We start from the raw sequence: 21,378 nt of genomic DNA on the forward strand, positions 1-21,378 counted from the left end.
TTGTCTCTGCTTGTTATCGTATTCTTCAGCAACCAAGTGATTTGATGAGCTGTTTTGGTCACTTTTGCAATGTGTCCCCTAAATTTCAATTCCTTATCTACCAACACTCCTAAATCTCGTGCCTCATCAATTTCCTGGAGCACGGTTCCACCAATACAGTAAACTGCCGCCAATCTTTTCACCCCAAAATGCATAACCTTACATTTTGCCACATTAAACTGACATCCATTCTCCTTAGCCCAGACCTCCAATCTATCCAAATCATCCTGCAAAATTTTGACGTCATCTGCATTCACTATTGCCCTACCCAACTTCGCATCATCCGCAAACAAATGAACTGTTCCTCTCAGATCATTTCCTATATCATTTATGAACAAATTAAACAGCAGTGGTCCAAGAACAGATCCTTGTGGCACACCACTAGTCACAGGCCGTCTTGTGGACTCTACTCCTGAGTAAACCACTCTCTGATATCTCTCCGTCAACCACCCTCCTATCCATCTCACCAACCCTATGTCCATTCCCATATGCTGCAATTTACTGATTAGAATTCCATGTGGAATCCTGTCAAAGGCCTTGGCAAGGTCCAGTAGAATCACCGTAAACCCATTACCCTTATCCAGTTCAGCCGTCACTGTGTTATAATACGTGAGCAAGTTACTGAGGCATGACCTACCCTTCACAAAACCATGCTGTCCCCGATACAGTATCCCATTTTCTTCTATCCAATCTTGTATTTTCCTCTTGACTATTTTCTCTAAGACCTTGACAATGATTCCTGATATGCTAATCGGTCGGTAATTTACTACAGCAGTCTTGGAACCACCTTTATGCAGTGGAACTATTTTCCCCTCTTTCCACCCGCTCGGGACTAACCCAGACCCGAGACTCAAATTAAACAAAATGGTCAAGGGTACTGACAATTCTTTAGCTGCTTCTCGTACAACACGAGCTGGTATACCATCCAATCCCACAGATGTATTGACATTGAGGTTATGCAATAGACTACTCACCTCCACTTCATTAACCACAATTCGCGTATAATCTACTGGTTTATTCGTTTCTGCAATGTCACCACCTGGATGATATACTTTTGCAAAGTGCTCACTCAGTAACTCAACTATCTCAACTGGTTCAGTTACCTCCCTACCATCGGCATTCTTTAAAATCAATCTGCCATGTACATTTTTCCTTTTACTTGCTACATATCTAAAAAACTGTTTAGGATTCTCTTTAGCCTGCATGGCCAATGTTCTTTCGTAATCCTTTTTTGCTTTTCTTACCACACTCGTCACCCTTCTGGCCTGTGCTTTATACCATTCATGTGCCTGCCGGTCACCCTTCTCCTTAAATTCCCTCCATGGTTGTTTCTTTTTTTGCAACTCAAGCTTAATGGTGTTATTCATCCATTTAACCCCTACTTGATTTATTATTCGGACTCTAGGTATACAGTCAGCCATTGCTTCATGCAAGCACTTCTTAACTACCTCCCATGCACTATCAACTTCTAGTCCTTGCAGTTGTACATGCCATGGCACTGAACCAATCAAACTCCTAAGCTTGTCATACTTTCCAGCCCGATAATTCCACATGTACCCTGTCTTAATTGAAAATTCTACACCTTTAGCCACCTCCCAAGTTAAGACCCTATGATCACTCTCACCGATTGGTGGCAATGTGGTCATATTTGTTACAGCCAAATCCTCAGATGTAATTACTAGGTCAAGCACTCTCTGACCCCTAGTATTTTCCATTACATGCTGTCGCAGATAGTTATCCCTTAATAACCGCATAAAATCCAGTTCCTTCCTTCCGTGTGTCCTCTCCTCACTCCAATCAATGCGACCATAGTTGAAATCTCCCATAATAATCACCCTCCTTCCACCCATTTCTTCTATTTGCTTGTGCATACTGTCACCACCATCTTTTCCATCACCTGGTCTATAGCAGCACCCAATTGTATATTTAGTTCTGCTAGCCACAATCTCGCACCAAATGGCCTCAAATGTGCTCTTTTCTCTATCCTGCAATTCATCTAATATTCTCCTTGGCTGGAGCTCATCAGCTATCATCAACAATACTCCTTCCCCCATTTTATTCTCTCTGTCATTCCTGAACACACTATACCCATCACATTCAATCCCACTAGTTATATCATCTACAGTCAGCCATGTTTCACTAATACCTATAACCTGTGGTCTGGAAGTGCCAACCATGGCCAAAAACTCTTCCTTCTTGTTCCTAATACTCCTAGTATTAGTGTACATGAATTTAAGACCCCCATTAGCCCCAACCCTACCTTGATGCCTTATATTAACTATCCCACTCAGATTTGTTGTCCTTATTTGCTCTGGCATATTATATTCATTCTTACATTCAACTGCCTCCATAAGGACTGTATCTCTACTCCCCCCCCCCAACAAATCTAGTTTCCCTGAGTTTGCACATCCACTACATTCAGCAACACTTTCTCAAGTCTTCTTACACCGTAACCATTCAAATGCAAGCCATCCATCTTATATAGATCCTTTCGCCCATCAAACTGACTCCACACATCCACAAATTCCACACCACTCGTCATACATAACCCACGCATAAAGTCATTTGCAATTATAGCCCTCCTTTTAAACATTTCACTGTCATACCGTGGCAAAAGACTAATCATTCTAACTCTCTCACTCTTTTCTTTTGCTACCTCAAACAATTCATTCAGGTCTTCTATCATTTCCATTTTATCTCCTTTCAAATCATTCGTACCTGCCACAACAATCATTTCTTTCACCCTTTCCTTTTGCTCTCTAATAGACGCAGTTACGTCCTTTATGGTCGCACCAGGTTGGTACGATTTTGTCAAATCCTCTACTAACACACCTCGTACTAACGAGTCTCCATACAGCACTCTATCCTTCATTTTGTTCATGTTCACATTCATACGTCTATTTTTCCTGTCATACCTTTTATTATTGGTTGGTTCATTCAGTCTACTTTTGTTCATGCACTCTAGCTGCTGTTTTGCTCTTTCTATCGCACTATTCAACAACGCGATCTCACTCAATGCATCTATCTCATCTTTTTTGTTCTCTGAGAAACCATTTATACTATCATTCACACTTTCTACATTCACACTCTCACAATTTTCATGTACAACCTTGCCGTTTCCTGTCATATCCCTGTTTCCTTCATTCTGAAGGTTGACAAAAATATCACACTCACGATCCGAAATACACTTCAATTCCGCATTCTCCCTACATTTTCTACACACATTCAATCCTTTATTATCATCTAACCACACACCGACCGCACTCCGCAAAGCGTACATTTCACAGCTAGTACACTGACTCATTTCTTTTATGCTACCGTTCTTTGATAACGATGGCGAACCTTCATTACTGGCCGCCATTTTCCTTCGCACAGGTGCCATTATTATCTGTGACGTGTTTTGTCAAATTATACCCTAATCTTTAATAATTATTCAATTAATAAATAAGAGGAAAAAAAGTACAAACATCAGAACATTTAAGTACTAAATATAATTAATATAAAATGAAATATAACTAAATACAGTAACTTAGCTTCGTTTTGTCTTCCACCGTTACGCGTTCGATTCCGACGGTACCAAAATATATTATATCGAGACAGCAACTAACTTCCAAAAAACAACCACTGAAGTACACTCGTATTCAGAGAAACAATTTAGCACTCAAAAACGTAGAAAAACAGGGGAAAAAGCGGACTATTCACCGATTAAAAATCACTTTCTTCTGATCTTATGTAATTATTGATGCCAATTCTGATGAACAGTGACCATAGAAGTATTTATAGTCACTGTTCATCAGAATTGGCATCAATAATTCCTCTGCCCTCTGTCAAATTTGTTTAAATGCATGCATGCATGCAGCAGCCAATCAACATCCTCTCACAGTTCAAATCCAAAGAACAAATTTGTTCACCTCTTCATTCATCCCTTCCACTGCTGCCCTTTGGAGCTGTCTCCCATGACACGTGTTTCCCAAGTAATACAGCCCACAGCTTTTCAAGTCAAATGTGTATGAATTCCTTGTGTCCATCCACTGTATTAGTGTATTATAGGTTGGCCAACCACTCATTAATGGGTTTGCCATTAAAAAACAAACAAACAAAAAAAAACTATTACATTTGAAATCAATATCTGTGCATTAATAGTCATCTGTTATTGCTATTTGTAACATGTGAATAAAGCTTCACTATCATTATGTTATTTAACAATGTTGGTGGCATTGTCTCAAACTGTTACGTGAATCTGTGAAATGTATATATTTCACATTTGTGACGTATACTAGAAAACTTTTCAAAACTGTTATTATACTGAAAGTTCATATCAAGCCCTATGAAGCTAACAAGATTTTTGTTTGTATGGTGGCAGGTCCTTATATCCAATGCAAGAGAAATATATTTTAGCATCTGCACTCTTGTGGAGCAAGCTTACTCATTAGCCTTGTAAATTCTTCATTTTGAACAATTACATATTGTTATCCAAAGCTATCATTTCAACTGTAGCGTAATGCAGAGATTTTGCATAGTTGTCATCGACATACCATTTTTTACATTTTTCTGTAACATTGAATAATGTTAGTTTTGGTGGATTTACTTTAGATTTCAATTGCATACATGTTCTTGCATTCTGATTTCATATTTCAGTGTCATTTTATTATTTTTTTTTTGCAAATTTATTGCCATGTTTGCATTTGACATAATAAAAGTAATTTTTTAAGGAAGGTGTCATCTGCATATGAATTGGAGCCATTTGTTGGAAAGATAATACAAGTACTGATTCTTGTGGAAGACCATTTTTTAAAAATCTGCAGTTTTTACATTTAATCACTGATGTGAACCCTTGGTTTTTACTTTTGAAAACCAATTCATTAAAAAGATGAAAACATTTTCTTGCATTTAAGGACTGTTAGGTGTGTTTCAGAAGCCCAGTCTTCCAAATTATGGTGTGTGAAGTTCATAAACAGAGTTGCTATTTTTACTTTATGCTGAAAAACATGGCTTATATAAAAAAAAAGTGATTAGTTCTGAGGCTCAATTACAAGTTTCTTTTTGTTGGAAATCAGCTTACTGATAAGGTACTGCTATGAAGATTTAACAAAGTTACATAATGCAGTAAGTAAAAAAAAAATACTTTAATGCCAGTATTTCACCTTTGCTAATGAATTCATCATCACGCAGTGAAGAAATTAATTAGAACAAAAAATTACTCAAGGCACTCCTAATGCCTGATTGTCTCCCAGGTCTTCGGCAGTCATCAAATTCAATTTTTTTTTCTTAGTATTGTAGTTTTTCTCCATCTTATTAAGAACGTCAAGCACCTAATGATGACTTGTATTTTTCCACCATTAGGTTCATGATTGTGGAGTTTTTTTTATTTTACTCCTAACTTCCAGATTGCCTAGTGAATCCTCTATGTATACATGGTAGTGAAAACTCATGGATTTCATCTTTCAAAAATAAAATCTATAAATGGTTTATAACTGTTATTGCTATTATTACTGTTAAGATTTTTTTAAGATTTTCTTCCTGAAGTTTCTCTAATGTAATGGACCACTACTCTAGAAGTTCAATAATGCTTTCTGTTATCCTTCAAGTTGGTTGTGTTGGTGGAAGGTATTATCATGACTAAAGCTATTTTTTTCCATTATTGTAAAAAAATGGCTTTAGTCATGATAATATTTTTTTTACATCATGTTGTTGTGAATGGGATGGAGAGAATTAATATTCTGGTATCTGTTAGCTGGGTTTGCTAGGCAGGATTGATGATAGGCTGATAACTACGTTTTTTACATTTGCAAGGTAGTGTTCAACTTATGTCAGCTGTAGAAGTTTAGTGTTTTTTTTTTTTTTTTTTTGCTCATCCTTGACTTGCACATTTAATATTCTGAAGGATACTATGCAAGTCGGAAAACCACATGAGTTACCCTGTGTGCTTAAATATGATGCATTTTTAACATTTACTGTATATTCATTTTGCAGTATCCTTTGAAAGGTTAACAAGTTAAAGCTAAACTGCTTTTGCTTATGAAAAGAAACCTTTGAAAAATAAACTTTATTAATGACTGAAATGAAGAGCCAAGAGGCTTCGCTTCGGCAATGCAAAATTATACAAATTAAGTGGATATTGAATCCAACATTATTTCAAAGCCGAATATAGAAACTACAAGAGTTTCATGTTGGACATAGAAACTATAAAAGTTTTGGCAGATCCAATTTGCTCCTGTCCTGAAGGGTTGCTTATACTTGGATCTGCCAAAACTTTTATAGTTTCTATATTCGGCATGAAACTCTCGTAGTTTCTATATTTGGCTTTGAAATAATGTTGGATTCAATATCCACTTAATTTGTATAAATTTTATTAATATCTTGTTGAGTACATAAATATAAAAACATGCAATTGTAAGAAAATGCAGTATATACAGTATGTACTACCTATTCGTTATATATATACTAGGGGGCTCCGCCCCCGTGTTCCGGACTGGTAGGCCGGTTCTCCTTGAATTCTGATGACTCGACACTCAGGGTAGCTCCTGAGTTCAAAACGTTTCAAATAACTTGACAAAAATGTTACAGCCTACTGTTTCAAGTCGACGTCACATCCGTTTCCAATTTCAGCTTATCATTTTATAGTATAAAGTAGATATATATATACCCACTAATTATTTAATATGTTCTTATACTCTGCAGGTGTTGGTGTCTTCAAGTACTTGTCTAATTATGTCTAATGTAGATTCCTCCCACCCCTTCATAAATCAGTTTACAGCGTGCAGTTGCATCATCATCATCACCACTTCTAATCTATTGCAAACCATTCACTGTTCTAGATCCTGGGCTTTTAAGCCAGAAAAGTCTTTCACTAATCATTTTAAAGCATTCTTTCATATGTTTAGTCATCAAATCATTTTGATGGTTCAACTTCTTGTTTTTCCTCTGAAACTTAGTTTTCATTTAATAATTAAGGGGATACAAATCCCTTGTTGTTCAACTTCCAGTAAGCAAAACTCTAAGATCGAGAACTACGAATGTATGAGTTTCATATATATCAAAAAACTATTGACGAATCCAAGTGTAAATGACCACTTGGTAGTGCAACTGGAAGCAAAGGTGGAGCAAGCTCCCTCACTATCCTTGATATTTTCTCATAATGTAAAAACACAGCCCCTAGGGGATGTAATACTGTAATTACATTATGAGGAGAGATCACCACCCAGACTGATGAGACCTCAAAAAAGATTGAAACCGGTCTGGGTAGTGACCTCTCCTCATAATGTAATTACAGTATTACATCCCGTAGGGGCTGTGTTTTTACATTATGAGAAAATATCAAGGATAGTGAGGGATCTTGCTCTACCTTTGCTTCCAGTTGCCTTGATGCTGTACTACCAAGTGGTCATTTACACTTGGATTCGCCGATAGTTTTTAGGTATATACAAAACTCATAGATTCGTAGTTCTCGATCTTAGAGTTTTGCTTACTGGCAGTTGAACAACAAGAGATTTGTATCCTCTTAATTATTATTAAGGATGCCAGACAAATAGCTGTTTGGCTTTCAATTTAGTTTTCATTTTTCTGGTCTTCAAGCTCCATTAAATCTTCGTTGCTCAGTTGCTTTGTACGACTTTGCAACAGCTCCATTAAGTGATTTTTTTCTAAATTTAATTTTAATGTTGTAGTTATTCTCACAAGGTTCCTTTAATTACATCTTCAGGTTCTTCAGAAGATCCTGAAGTATCTTGAAGAAACTAGGAAGTGAATCTCTTCCAGGCATCATTTATGATTGTTATTGTAATTTCACTCCAGGCAGCATCACTGTTTTTAACAATTTTGCAAATGTCGAACTCTTTCCAGAACTGCTTCAATGATTTGGCATACTGCTTGTCTAAATGCTGTTTGTAGGTAATACTTTTTGAATTCCTGTATTAGACCTTGATCCATGGGTTGTATGGAAGAACTTGTATTTACAGGCAAGTATATTACTTTTATGTTTTCGTGATAATTGCACATAGTTGTTTGGTGAGTAGGTGCATTATCCACCAGCAGCAATATCTTAAATGATAGGTTAGGTTGTGTTCCTCTAATATTTTTTACATCAATTGACTTAAGTTTACGTGAATTGGATATGTTTGTGTTGTTTGTTCAGGTAATTTAAGAGTGTATTTAGTGGTTGTGGGGCCAAATGGCAAAAATATCAACATAGCTGAGCCAGACTTTAGGCTGGTAGAATCTAGAGCTCTTTTCTCGAAGTCTTCCGTTAAAAGTTAGCTATTTGTGTGTGTGTGTGTGTGTGTGTGTGTGTGGGATGGGTGAGCCCATGGCCATATGGTTTTTTTTTTTTTTTTTAATTTTTTTTTTTTTTTTCTCCCATCAGAGGTAATGAGGGGTGCCTAAGGGTCAAAGCTGTATAACTGAGAGGAGACCTCCACATAGCCTTTAAAGGAATGCGGAGAACCGACCAGGGCTTCTGACCTAATGTCCAATCCTCACCTTCTCGTGGTGCACCCTGTTGGGTATCTACTTTGATACTGAACGAACGAGGATGGGCTGGCAATTTGGGATTTAGCCGACCAAATTGTATTCTTATTGGTTAAACCAAAATAAAAAATGATGGTACAACATGACAAAATTTCATGCCGGCTAGGGCGTCGCCCGGTTAAACAAGGCCCCCGTTGTTTTCGCCAGGGAACCAGGGCGAACAGCGAAAAGTCAGCTACTGGAACAAATCTGAAAACAAACCCCAACTCAACATCACCAGAGTTAAAGATTGGTACTATCAATGTAAGAAGCCTGAATGGCAAAGAAATGGAGCTAGCTGAGGAATTAGATAAGTACCAGATCGACATAATAGGGGTGACTGAAACAAAAAAGACCAAAACTGGTGAGATCTTTCTGAGCAATAAATACAAAATGTTATATTCAGGCAATGACAATCAAGGAAAAGAAGGAGTAGCCATAGTATTCAACACAAAATACGAGGCTAATCTTCTTGAATGGCAGTCAGTCTCAAGTAGAGTAATGTGGGCAAATATGAGAATGGGGAACTGGACAATGAGACTTATTTGTGCCTATGGTCCCACAGAAGGTTCTACTAAGTTAGAAGTGGAGGAATTTTTTGAGGCTTTAGAAAAAGCAACTGACACAATGAAAAAGGAAAAGTTGGTCCTTGTTGGGGATCTAAATAGCAGAGTAGGAAATGATTTTCAGACATACAAAAATATTTTGGGAAAATTTGGAGAAAAGAGCAAAGCTAATAATAATGGCAAATATCTGTTGGATTTCTGCTCAGGACATGGACTGGTTATTACTAACACCATGTTCCAACATAAAAATGTGCACAAATTCACATGGAGAGAAGAGGCTAGGAATAAGAAAAGTCTCATTGACTATGTTATTGTTGATAGTGATATTTTCTCCCTGGTGCAGGACACTAGAGTGTGCAGAGGATTTGAAATTGGAAGTGATCACCATTTAGTCTTAAGCAGGATAAAACTGAATTTCATGTTGAAAAGAAGAACATGTAAGAAAGTTTTAAAGCGAATAAAAGTTGAGCAGCTCTCAGATGTGAACTGTAGACTAAAATACAGAAATATTATTGAAAAGAAAATGAAAGAGTTTGAGAACAGGAATCAAACCTTGGAGATTCAGTGGCAAACTCTGAAGAAAACATTGATTGATTCTTCCAGAGAGGCATGTGGTGAGGTTGTCTGCAAGGATAAAAAAATCAGAACTCCCTGGTGGACACAGGGAGTGAAGGAAAAAAAAGAGGCAGTGAAGGAAAAAAAAGAAAGTATATCAAAAGTTCCTGTCAAATAAGTCAGCTTGTGCTCTTAGAGAATACAGAGACAAATGTAAGAATGCTAAACACTGTGTAAAACTAGCTAAACAAAAGTCATGGGAGAACTTTGGCAAGAATATAGAAAATAAATATCAAGAAGGTGGCAAAATATTCTGGAGGTTGTTGAAGAAGCTTAAGAATGGAGGCAAGAGTGCTGTAAAAGGAGTTAGAGATGATAAAGGTCACATGAAAATAGGAGAAAAAGATATCATTGGAGTATGGAGTAATTACTTTGAAAAACTGCTAAATGAAACAAGCAGTGATGACAGTACAGTGGTAAAAAACACTGACCAGGCACGCAGTCAGGAATACATATCCATACTTGAAGTAGAAAAAGCCATCAAAGGCTTGAAATGTGGAAAGGCAGCAGGAGTAGATGATATTCGACCAGAAATGCTGAAGTATGGTGGTATAAGAGTCTTACAGTAGCTGCACTGCATAGTTCAGAAAGCCTGGACAGAGGGACGAATTCCCGATGATTGGAGTAGAGCTCTCATAGTACCCATATATAAAAAGGGAAATAAAACTGAATGTGAGAATTACAGAGGTATTTCCCTACTGAGTGTTCCTGGCAAGATCTATGCAAGTATACTTGAGAAACGGTTGAGAAGAATTGTGGAAGAAAAGCTTGGTGAAGAACAAGCTGGATTCAGGCCAAATAGAGGCTGTCAGGATCAGATCTTCACTTTACGACAAATAGTCGAGAAAGCATGGGAATCTAACAAAGATCTATATTTAAGTTTTGTTGATCTGGAAAAGGCATACGACAAGGTGCCAAGAGAGAAGCTATTCAACACGCTACAGTTATATGGTGTCAATGGGGCATTATATCAAGCAATACTTAGTCTTTATTTGAGTTGTGAGTCAGCAGTTAGAATTGAAGGAAGTACAGGAAGATGGTTTAATGTTAAATCTGGTGTGAGACAAGGATGTACATTATCCCCTCTGTTATTCATTATCTATATGGATCACATTATGAAGGAATGTGGTATTAAACCTGATATCAAAATTGGAGATGTTAATGTCAGCTCTTTGCTTTATGCGGATGATGTTATACTTCTAAATAAATCCGCTACAAGTCTGCAAGATTCTCTGACTAAATTGAATAGCTGTTGTAATAGATATGGTATGAAGGTCAGCAATAAAAAGACAAAGACAATGAAAATAGGCAGAATCATTGAAAATGTCAACTGTGTTGTGAATGGAGAACCTGTGGAACAAGTAAAACATTTCAGCTACTTAGGCACAATTTTTACTGAAGATGGTAAACTAAATATAGAAATAGACAACAGAATCAGCAAAGCTGGTATCGTGGGAAGTCAATTGAATAAATTCATATGGAATAAGAAAGAAATTAGTCGGAACACTAAATTAGCTGTATACAAGACAGTGTTCAAACCAATTTTAACTTATGGATCTGAGAGCTGGGTCAGAAGTAAAACACTTGACAAAAGACTAGAGACCGCAGATATGAGAGTCCTGAGAAAGATTAGAGGCGTGAACAGATGGCATCAATGGCAATATCATATTAAAAATGAGGATATTAGGAAAGAACTTGACATTGTCAGCATCCAGGAATGCGTTAGCAGAGCTAATCTCAGATGGTATGGTCACTTAAATAGAATGGGAGAGGAAAGATTAGCAAAACAAGTGTTCTCTCACAGGTTGGCAGGAAAACGACCTAGAGGAAGACCAAGATATAGGTGGATTGATACGGTACAAAGTGCCTTAGACGATAGAAATATAAGATCTGATAATGTTGGAGTCTTGACAAGTAACAGACTGATTTGGAGGAAAATTGTAGATAGGAAGTTAGTAATGATGTAGTTTTTTCATGTAGTACTGTCATATCCTGTACACCCCTTGAGGGTACATGGCAGGAATTTGATGATGATGATGATGATGATGATCAGAGGTAATGCTAGGGTAAATGATTAAGAAACATTTAGATTCATCTTACTTTTGTGTAGTGTATTGTCATGTAGCTTGTATTCTGTACATATGTATGTTTTCCTGATGACCTCAATACAGAAGGCAAAACGTTGAATGTTGCTTTCTTAATGATAAGTAAAGTAATTGTTCTAACACGTCTGTTGTGTCTCAATAAATTCCCGACTATTAGTATTGACCACAGTATAACCTTAAAAGAAAGAATTGTCATAATCCATGGAGAGTTGATCCACAAGCAGTGCAGCCACTATGGTAAGATGAAAAGACGTGTTTCTATGCTAGTTAATCAGCTAGCCTTTCTAAAACAATGTTGAGACAGCAACTTGATACCTAACTGCATTAAACTAAAAAAAGAAGTTTACTTCAGCCAAAGTGTTCTGCATTTATATCTGTTTGGAAAAAGCTGTATTGAGAGAACAAATCCACAAGGCCTGCAAAATCTGGCAGTTACCCAAGCTTAACCCAATTAAGCTAGCATTTTACAACAAAAATTAGAGCTATCAAGCTACATAAATCCTGATATTTGGGATATTCTGGAGTGGATTACAGATGACTCAGCAAAGCACTTGTTATCTAAGAACAAAGAAAAACTAATAGTAAAGTTTCAAGCACTAAAACAAGAAAGCAATATGCAATCCAGATGCCTTACCCAGAGGAACCTCCAATTACAAACCAATGATACAAGGAGCAGCCAATCAACTATAAACGAAGTTAGGAGCCATCCATCAACAGACCACAGCCAAGTTATCAGAAAATCCAGCTACATTAACAAATGAGAGCTCTTGCTTCTGAAAAAAGGATTGAACTATGCAATTGTACCAATGTCACTTAACAAATTAATTCCATTTATCACATTGAAAGAGGTTTAAAATCCCCTCCCTCCAATATAGCCGACAAAATATGAATGGACACATTGTACATATTAAACTTCAACAGACAGCTAAGTTGTAACCTTATTACCAGAGCTGAAAAAGTGGCCCTGAAATCTTTAAAAAATAACCAAGACATCGTTATTACGAAACCGGATAAAGGCAATGCTACCGTCATCATTGATCAGACAGCAAACCTAGAAAAAATGAACCAATTGGTATCTGACAACAACATGTACCAAATGGTCTAAACTTATAACCCTACAAATGGCATCAAAAAGAAAACAGAACTAATCAAATCGGTGGCCATGTGGCCAGAGGAAACAACCAAAAAACTAATACTGCATTATGCCCTTCGCTCACAGAATTTATGGCCTGCCAAAAATACACAAAACAAACAGACCGATATGACTGATAGTTGAAGGAATCAACAGCTCTAATTATCACTTGCTTGTGGCCACTAACTTCTTGGCTAGCAGTTACACTGAAGGAGTTGGTAGGTCATTTCCCCTTCCTACATGAAAAAAATACATGCTTCATAAACAAAATTAGAAACATTACCCTTGATGATGAAGATTTATTAGTCAGCTTTGACATAACTACCCTTTTCAGTAATGTCCTGATCAACGATACTATTCTTCTCTTACAGAACATATTTCCGCTCGATATCATGACGCCCTTTGCCACATATACCTCACTCCAGGTATTTTGCGTGGCAAAAATAATTTTTACCTACAAAAGAAGGTAGGGGCATGCCCCCCTCCTTAGCTAACTTGGAACACTTCAAGCAACATCTAGATTCTGCCAGCCAAAAGCCCAAAGTCTGCCTCAGATTATATTTATGATATTTTTGCCATTTGTCCCCACAGCCACAAAACATTAAATACATTCCTAAGTCACCTGAACAAGCAACACAAACATATCCAATTCACCATTGAGATTGAAAACAACAACTCTCTTCCTTTTCTAGTTGCACTCCTCTCCTTCACAGTCTACTGCAAACCTCTACATGCAGACCAATATACAGGGTGTTCGGGATAAATTTGACATATTTATAATTAATTATATTTTTCCGTAAGTTACATGTATTAACACACACTTCTCTTCATTTAAAAGTTTGGACCCTTCTTCATTCATATACAAGATGTCAGAAAGGATGGATAGCTGGAACCCACCTGAATCATGGAAGAGAATAACTTGTATCATGATGATTCGTGCCTGCCATCAAAATAAGGATATTACGACTGCTGCCCAATGCTCCCTGAATACAGTAAAAACAATCAGGCATGAACTAGAGACTTCAATGGTGACTACGAGGATGTAGCAAGAAGAAAGATCCCTAGCAGACGATCTGATTGCGTTCGTACAGCAGAATTCCTCGCAAATCTGCAGGAACAGGTGTTGAAGAACCCTGGCATTGGAATTCGGGCTTTGTTCGTGGAGTTGCTAACTGTAGTCAAGCCCTGGATAACAAGGGTAGCCAATGGTAGGCCGTATGTATGGCAGCAGGCTTCGGCCCCTTGCCACACCTCTGGGAAAAGTCAAAAATGGTTGTCTGAAAATTTCTACGACTTCACCAGTCCAAATGTTTGGCCTCCAAACTCCCCGACCTTAACCCCATGGATTATTTTGTATGGGGCGCAGTTGAAAAAGACACCAATCGCACTTCCAGTAATACAAAAGCCCAGTTAATGGATAAAATTAAAACAGTTTTTGCGGCCCTTCCCAGGGAGACTGTAGCATCAGCTTGTTCGAGGTTCCGAAGCAGAATTGAAGCTGTGATCGATGCTAATGGTGGTTATTTTGAGTAAATCTTGTTGATAGTATTGTAATTAACTCTGCCTGTAATGTTTTTTTGTCAATTCATTAAATTTAATAGATACAAAGAAGATTTTCTTTTTCCTTACGAAACTGTCAAATTTATCCCGAACACCCTGTATACATAAAAATTCATACCACCATCCAACACAAAAACTTGGGGTCATCAGCACCCTCAAACACAAATCCCTAAAAATTTGCTCCAATAAGCATGCTCTGAACCAAGAATTTGAAATTATTAGCCAAACGTTTGTAAAAATGGCTACAAAAAAAAAAGTTGATTCAATTAAATTTTCATCATACATCGGAAACTAAGACTATGATGTACCAAGTCAGAATTTAGAAAGCATAAATATAATGTAATATTCATCCATCTATTCATTAAATGCTTTAATATAAAACATAAAATTAATATAAAGTAATTAAAAAATTAATATAAAATGTTGGCATAAAAATGGCATTAAAAGCAAGAAAGAAAGATTACAAGAATGCCATACCTTACATTAGTGGCATTTGGAAAAAAATAGATAGACCACTATTTAAATACAATATTAAGGCAATCTTGAAACGCCTTGCAAAATTAAGAAATTTACTTAGTCTTCCAAAGATCCTCTTCCATACCTTGCCCACCCAGGAGTTTACAAAATTCAATGTACCTGTAACCTACCTTATATAGGGGAAACAGGATGCACTCCAAACATGTCATAGAATTGACTGGAAAGGCACCAAGTCCCTACGCTACACCAAAACCTGGTTTCAAAGAAAATTCAAAGAAGCCTATGAAATGCTGAAACATCATCCAAATCTGAACAAGAATGATGGATTAATTTTTCCAAGAATTTGGAGGACCCATCTTCAATCCATATAGCATCCAGAACAACTCCAAACAGAAGAAAATATTAATACAAGAGGACTTTAGAAATTGTTTAATGTAGTTTTTTTTCCACCAGAGGTCTGATTAACAAACATTTAGATTCATCTTACTTTTGTGTAGTGTATTGTGTGTAGCTTGCATCCTATACATATGTTTGTTTTCCTGATGATCTCAATACAGAGATCGAAACGTAGAATGTTACATTCTTAATAATAAGTAAAGTAATCATTCTAATGTGTGTTGTAGCTCCATAAATTCCCACTGTGAAATAGACCCTGCATTAAATTATATAAAATTGAAATTCTACCAAAGTTGCATTATTTATATCAATTCAAGAAGCTCTCTTTTGTTGCAATCTGGTATAACAACAGCATTCAGTTCTCTCTAGGATTCAACATTTGTACTATAATATGAGAAGGTTTCATTTGGGCATTGTCTTATCCAAAGCTGAATTAGAATCAAGGGAAATGAGGCTGAAATATACTGCAGTTAGGTCAACATTTTCTCTAAGATACCATCATCTGTTTGTCTCCTACACAGATTACAGGCATATTATAAGAAAAAAAATCAATATCCCTTTGGCATACATCATGACATAGTCAACAATCTGTGCCAGATTAAGCTTGAAATTGAGCTTTGATAGTCCAAACTGCATAGAATTCATAGAAAGGAAGTTGTTCTTGCTTGGTTTTGTGTCGATCGAATTCATCTCATATATACCTTTCTATTAAGGGGTGATGATATGCTTTTGTGTGCATATTATTCATCTACTCTAACTTCTCATTGTATCATAATTGACTTCTCTTATTTTAAATGAGTGAGTCATTATTTTAACTGAACACTTTTCAGTATTCAGAGCCATGCACACTCAGCAGATTTTACCTGACTTGCCAGATATACCATATTTTTAAATTCTTACTAGATATCAATTTATACACAAGATTATGATATTTATATTTTATTAGAACTTTTATTATTATTATTATTACGTGACACCTCCAAGGAGTCCATAGACTCATTGAGGCAGGGCAACTACTCTACAACTCTATATTTATATATTTTATATTAATTTTTTAATTACAACTTTATACTAATTTTGTGTTATATGTTCAAGCATTTAATGAATAGATGGCTGGATATTACATTATATTTATGTTTTCTAAATTCTGTCTTGGCACATCATAGTCTTAGTTTCTAATGTATGATAAAAATTTAATTGAATCAACAACAGCTATCAAGCAGACTTTTAACACTTGCACTGCCTCATCACAAATTTGTGTTTTTGTTATCTACTTGGCTTGGTTGGCCTATTGGATAACATACCTGCTATTTAGCTGACAGGTGTGTTGTGGGATTTGAATTCCACTGTGGGCATAGATGTTTGTGAATGTCGTTAGGTGCAGATGAATTTCTGTTGCCTAGTGTTGAGAACACCCAGTTTATTTGAAACATGTTCTGTGTTTGGTCTCTATACCAGGATCTTCTGGTATTTAACTTACCAAGGTATTAATGTATAACTGGTTTATAATACTCTTTGGATGGAATTCACATAAAATAGATTTATCTTTGATAATATTCCATGCAACATTTTTGTTGGTGGTTTAATTCAAAGTTTGCTCATACAGAAATCCTGCAGCATTGAGTAGTATGACTTCTGTTTAGCTAGTTCTCTAAGAGCACAAGCTGATTTATTTGTCAGGAACTTTTGATATGCTTTCTTCTTTTCTTTCACTGCCTCTTTAACTTACTGCGTCCATGATGGAGTTCTGATTTTTCTATCCTTACAGACAACCTCACCACATGCCTCTCTCTCTGGCTGAATCAATCAGCGTTTTCTTCAGGGCTTGCCACTGAATCCAAAGTTTGATTCCTGTTCTCAAACTCTTTCATTTTTTCTTGAATAATGTTTGTGTATTTTAGTCTACAGTTCACTTGTAACTAACCTCATATTTAGTGTTGAATACTATGGCTACTCCTTCTTTTCCTTGATTGTCATTGCCTGAATATAACATTTTGTATTTATTGCTCAGAAAGATCTCATCAGATTTTGCCTTTTTTTTTTTTTTTTTTTTGTTTCAGTCACCCCTATTATGTCGATCTGGTACTTATCCAATTCCTACGCTAGCTCCATTTTCTTTGCCATTCAGGCTTCTTATGTTGATAGTACAGATCATGAACTCCTGGTGATATTGAGTTGGGTGGGTTTTAGGATTTGTTCCAGTGGCTGACTTTTCGCTGTTTGCCATGGTTCCCTAGAAAAAACAACAGGGGCCTTGTTTAACCAGGCGATGCCCCCCGGCCAGCATGAAACTCTGCCATGCTGTACTATCATTTTTTATTTTGTTTTAAGCCAGTAAGAATACAATTTGGTCGGCTAAATCCCAAATTGCCAGTCCAGGATCCAGATACCTAACAGGGTGCACCACAAGAAGGTGAGTATTGGACATTAGGTCAGAAGCCCTGATTGGTTCTCCGCATTCTTTTAAAGGCTATGTGGAGGTCTCCTCGCAATTATATAGCTTTGACCCTTAAGCAGCCCCCCCCCCCCAATTAAAACTTAATGCTATAAAATTATATTTCTTTTTCAATTTAACTAGAAGCATCAACATAAAATGTTAAAAATATTGAGTAAACTTAATGTAATAAAAGGACATGTACCATTAACAAGGAAATAAACACTTTTACTGTTCTATTTTAATACATACACACGCACATGTGTGCAGTAATCTATTGTTTATCTGACCACAGCGGAAAGGAAATTCTGATAATTGAAGGGTTGGATAAGTGAAGTATGGTTACTTGCTGCTGTACCATAAATCAATTGATATATATATATGGGTTGGTTAACTGAAGGATTGTTGTTTTGAAGGTTGGATAAATGGTAGATTGCTGTATATTATAGAAATTTATGCATTCACTTTGTGCTATATAAACACTGATGTGCTGTATAATTAAGCAAAATTGTAAATGAGGTTTTCACATGACAGTGCTGAATTCTCTCTTGTAAGAGTCCAAATTATCATCCCATTCTCATTTGTTCAGTTTATAGGATGCACTTAGAAAGGATGCGGATGGATATTGGGTTATAAACCCTGATTGATTCTCTGTAACTTATATGCTGTTTAAAGAGTTACATTCTTCTTGCTTCAACATTTAAGCAGTCTTTCACGTATGCCATTAACAGTATAATTTTTTGCAAGCAACATTGCAAACAGATTTTCTGTCATCTTAACGCATCAATTTTTATAGCTTTATATATCAGTTCTTTGAACATTTGTTAATATAACAATGAGAGAATGCTATCATTTTATAGCAGTGGCTATGCTATTGTGCATTTTATAATTTTTTTTAAAATAATTTTTTAGTATGGTACCCCACCAGAAAATCAGCTGTCACCAGGTACCCTAAATTCAAGGTTATCAGGACAACATCCTAATATAATGTGCATGGAGGATGATGATTTTCCTTCTGACACAGAAATGGTAACTTAAGTTCATCTACATGTTTTTTATTTCAGACTTTGTAAATATGAGTGAATGTTATAGCTAAATATATTATTATTGAATAAAAATTTGACTTTCCTTTGACATCCTGCATTAAGGCAGTTGGTTTGAACCATATTTATTACTGATCTATAATTTCTAATAGTCCCTATAATTCTCTCTTTTTTTTTTAAATTAAAAAAAAAGAAGGAAATATTAATGAAATATTACAAAAAAAATTTAACTTGGTCTGACAAAATTTGCAAACCTGTAAACGATTTATTAAAATATCTACTTATTTTAGTTCAATAAATAGTTTTTATACTGTTGAAAACTGTATTAATTATTGAGTAAGGGAATTGTATTAAAATGTTTTCTTTGTAATCCAGAAGTCAAATGAAAGCATAGTGCATTTGAACTACACTCAGCTTCTGGGAGAAACTGAGTTGAAGAATCAGTTAAATTACTATGAGTTTTTCTGTTCAAGATTTAAGGGAAGGGACTGGAAACTGTTCAGAAAACCTGGCTAGTTTGAGCGATTTGCTAATTCAGAAGCAATGGAGAAAAAAAATAGTAACTAAGTCAGTGATAGCTTGAGTGACTTAATTATTTTCCCTACCATGTGGTAGGCCTGAAATTCATTTCCAAGGAATATAACTCATGTAATTCTTTTATGCAAGATTTAGGCCCACTCATACATATAATTCTGTTTACCATGCGTGCACACACACACTTTTTTCCATACTGCCATTTTCAAATGCAAAATTTGACAACGTTCTTAGCACTGCAACAGTTTCTGTTCTTTATGAAAAAAATTAGAAAGGTGGAAGTTTCAGTGTTTTTGAAGGTGTTTGTCAAATTTCTGGTTTAGTGACCACATGATGTGAAAAAAGCATAAATGCTTCATTCAACTTAGAAATCTGTATTAGTTTTACATGACATTTTGTCACGAGCTTAATGAATGTTGCAAAAAATTAAAGCTAGAGAAGGTAAACCAGAAATTCAGTGAATGAAAGTGATAGGGAAAAAAAAAAATTCAGTTCCTTGATTCCAGTTTCACTTTCATTTGTTCAGATTCATGCAGGAGAAATACAAACTACTCCTATCTGCTCCTCTTGCAGCTTTAATCACAGCATAGTTGATAATTATGTTATTACCCTTTATTTCAATCATAATAGTTATAGATTGAGCTCACCTCTTACAATGAATATTACATCATGCACTATAACTTTCAATTGTTATTCTCTTGTATTTTGTCTTTAACTTTTTGTATTGAGAAGTCTTGAAACTAGATAAAAAAAAAATGCTCCTGATAAATACTTATTTCTAATGTAAGTGAAATCCATAATTTCTTTATTTAGAATGCATTTTATTTTTATTATCTAGAATACTTGAACAATTGAATTCATTTTCTACATGAAAGAGTCTCAGCAAACTTCATTGATGAGACTGGAACTATATCAACAAACAGATCATCTTGTTAACTTTACTGGATAGGGGGAAAAAATCTTAAATATTATAGCAAAAGTTCCTGATTCATAAAATAAAACTTCATAGGCCATGTTTCTGTTTGATTTGGAAGATGATTTCTTTGGTTTGCATTACATCGCATAAAATATCTCACTATTTTATCAGATAAATTGTATATGGAACTGTAGCTATTTATCCAAGGATTTATAGGAATAACACACAAAATATCTCATTTTATTAGATGAAGAATCCTATATGGAAGAATAAGTATAGTAAATTTCTGTTTCACATTACATGCAACTTTATTTTTTCATCACTTTCTTCCTTTTCTTGTGCCATTTAGTTGGAAACACTTGAGTTCATGTCCTGGAATCCTGCTTAAACTCCATTTTTCATCCCACAAAACATGCAAATTGGCCAGAAGAGCACATACAATTAACAAGTATAATAATACACTGGCCTCATAGTTTTATTGCCTCAGCTATAATTCCGAATAACCCAACCATTATATTTCAGTCCTCCTTTTTTTATACCAGAGTAGTTTTTTTAAAACCTCTCTAACATACTGCAACATTTTTCAAACTTTTTCTCAATCTCTATTAACAGACAAATCCTATACTGGAATATTTTCTCAGCCTTCCTTAATCTTATCACGAAAAGCTGATATAACATCTATTAACATTCTTTTTGTTTATGTACATGCCCAGGAATACAATGCACCATATACCCGCTTTAGTCAACTCCATGTGAGCCACCTGTTTGTGATGGAGAGGTCCTCTCAGTGATGGTATTTTTTGTTTTTATACCTGTATTTTTTCTGAGTTTTTTTTACTATCCTGTCTTCCACACCAACATGACTGGGATCCAACGCCTGGAAAAAGGGAACCTGGTAGTCTTTCACTACTTTTGCGTCTGCTTCAGCAATGGGTGATCCCAGATAGCTTGATCAGGATCATTTGGCTAGTGGGTTTGTATTCAAGGGTCAGTGGTGTTGCAGAAAATCTTCCCTGTGGCCTTGGGGGACAGGGTCCAATGTGTACTCTGTTTAAC

General features: G+C 35.9%; 1 protein-coding gene across 1 annotated transcript in view; it reads left to right on the forward strand.

The window, feature by feature from the left end:
* The window catches only part of LOC150106740 (rho guanine nucleotide exchange factor 11-like), an 837,747-nt gene that overhangs the window by 239,738 nt on the left and 576,631 nt on the right, over positions 1 to 21,378 (forward strand). Inside the window, exon 13 of the mRNA XM_090393466.1 lies at positions 18,742 to 18,858. Within this exon, the coding sequence (XP_090249592.1) occupies positions 18,742 to 18,858 (117 nt within the window). The remainder of the gene's footprint in view (positions 1 to 18,741; positions 18,859 to 21,378) is intronic.

Source organism: Typopeltis vanoorti, chromosome 5 (assembly GCF_054136105.1).
Source record: "Typopeltis vanoorti isolate ZY-2024b chromosome 5, IOZ_Tvanoo_1.0, whole genome shotgun sequence".
NCBI lineage: Eukaryota > Metazoa > Arthropoda > Arachnida > Uropygi > Thelyphonidae > Typopeltis > Typopeltis vanoorti.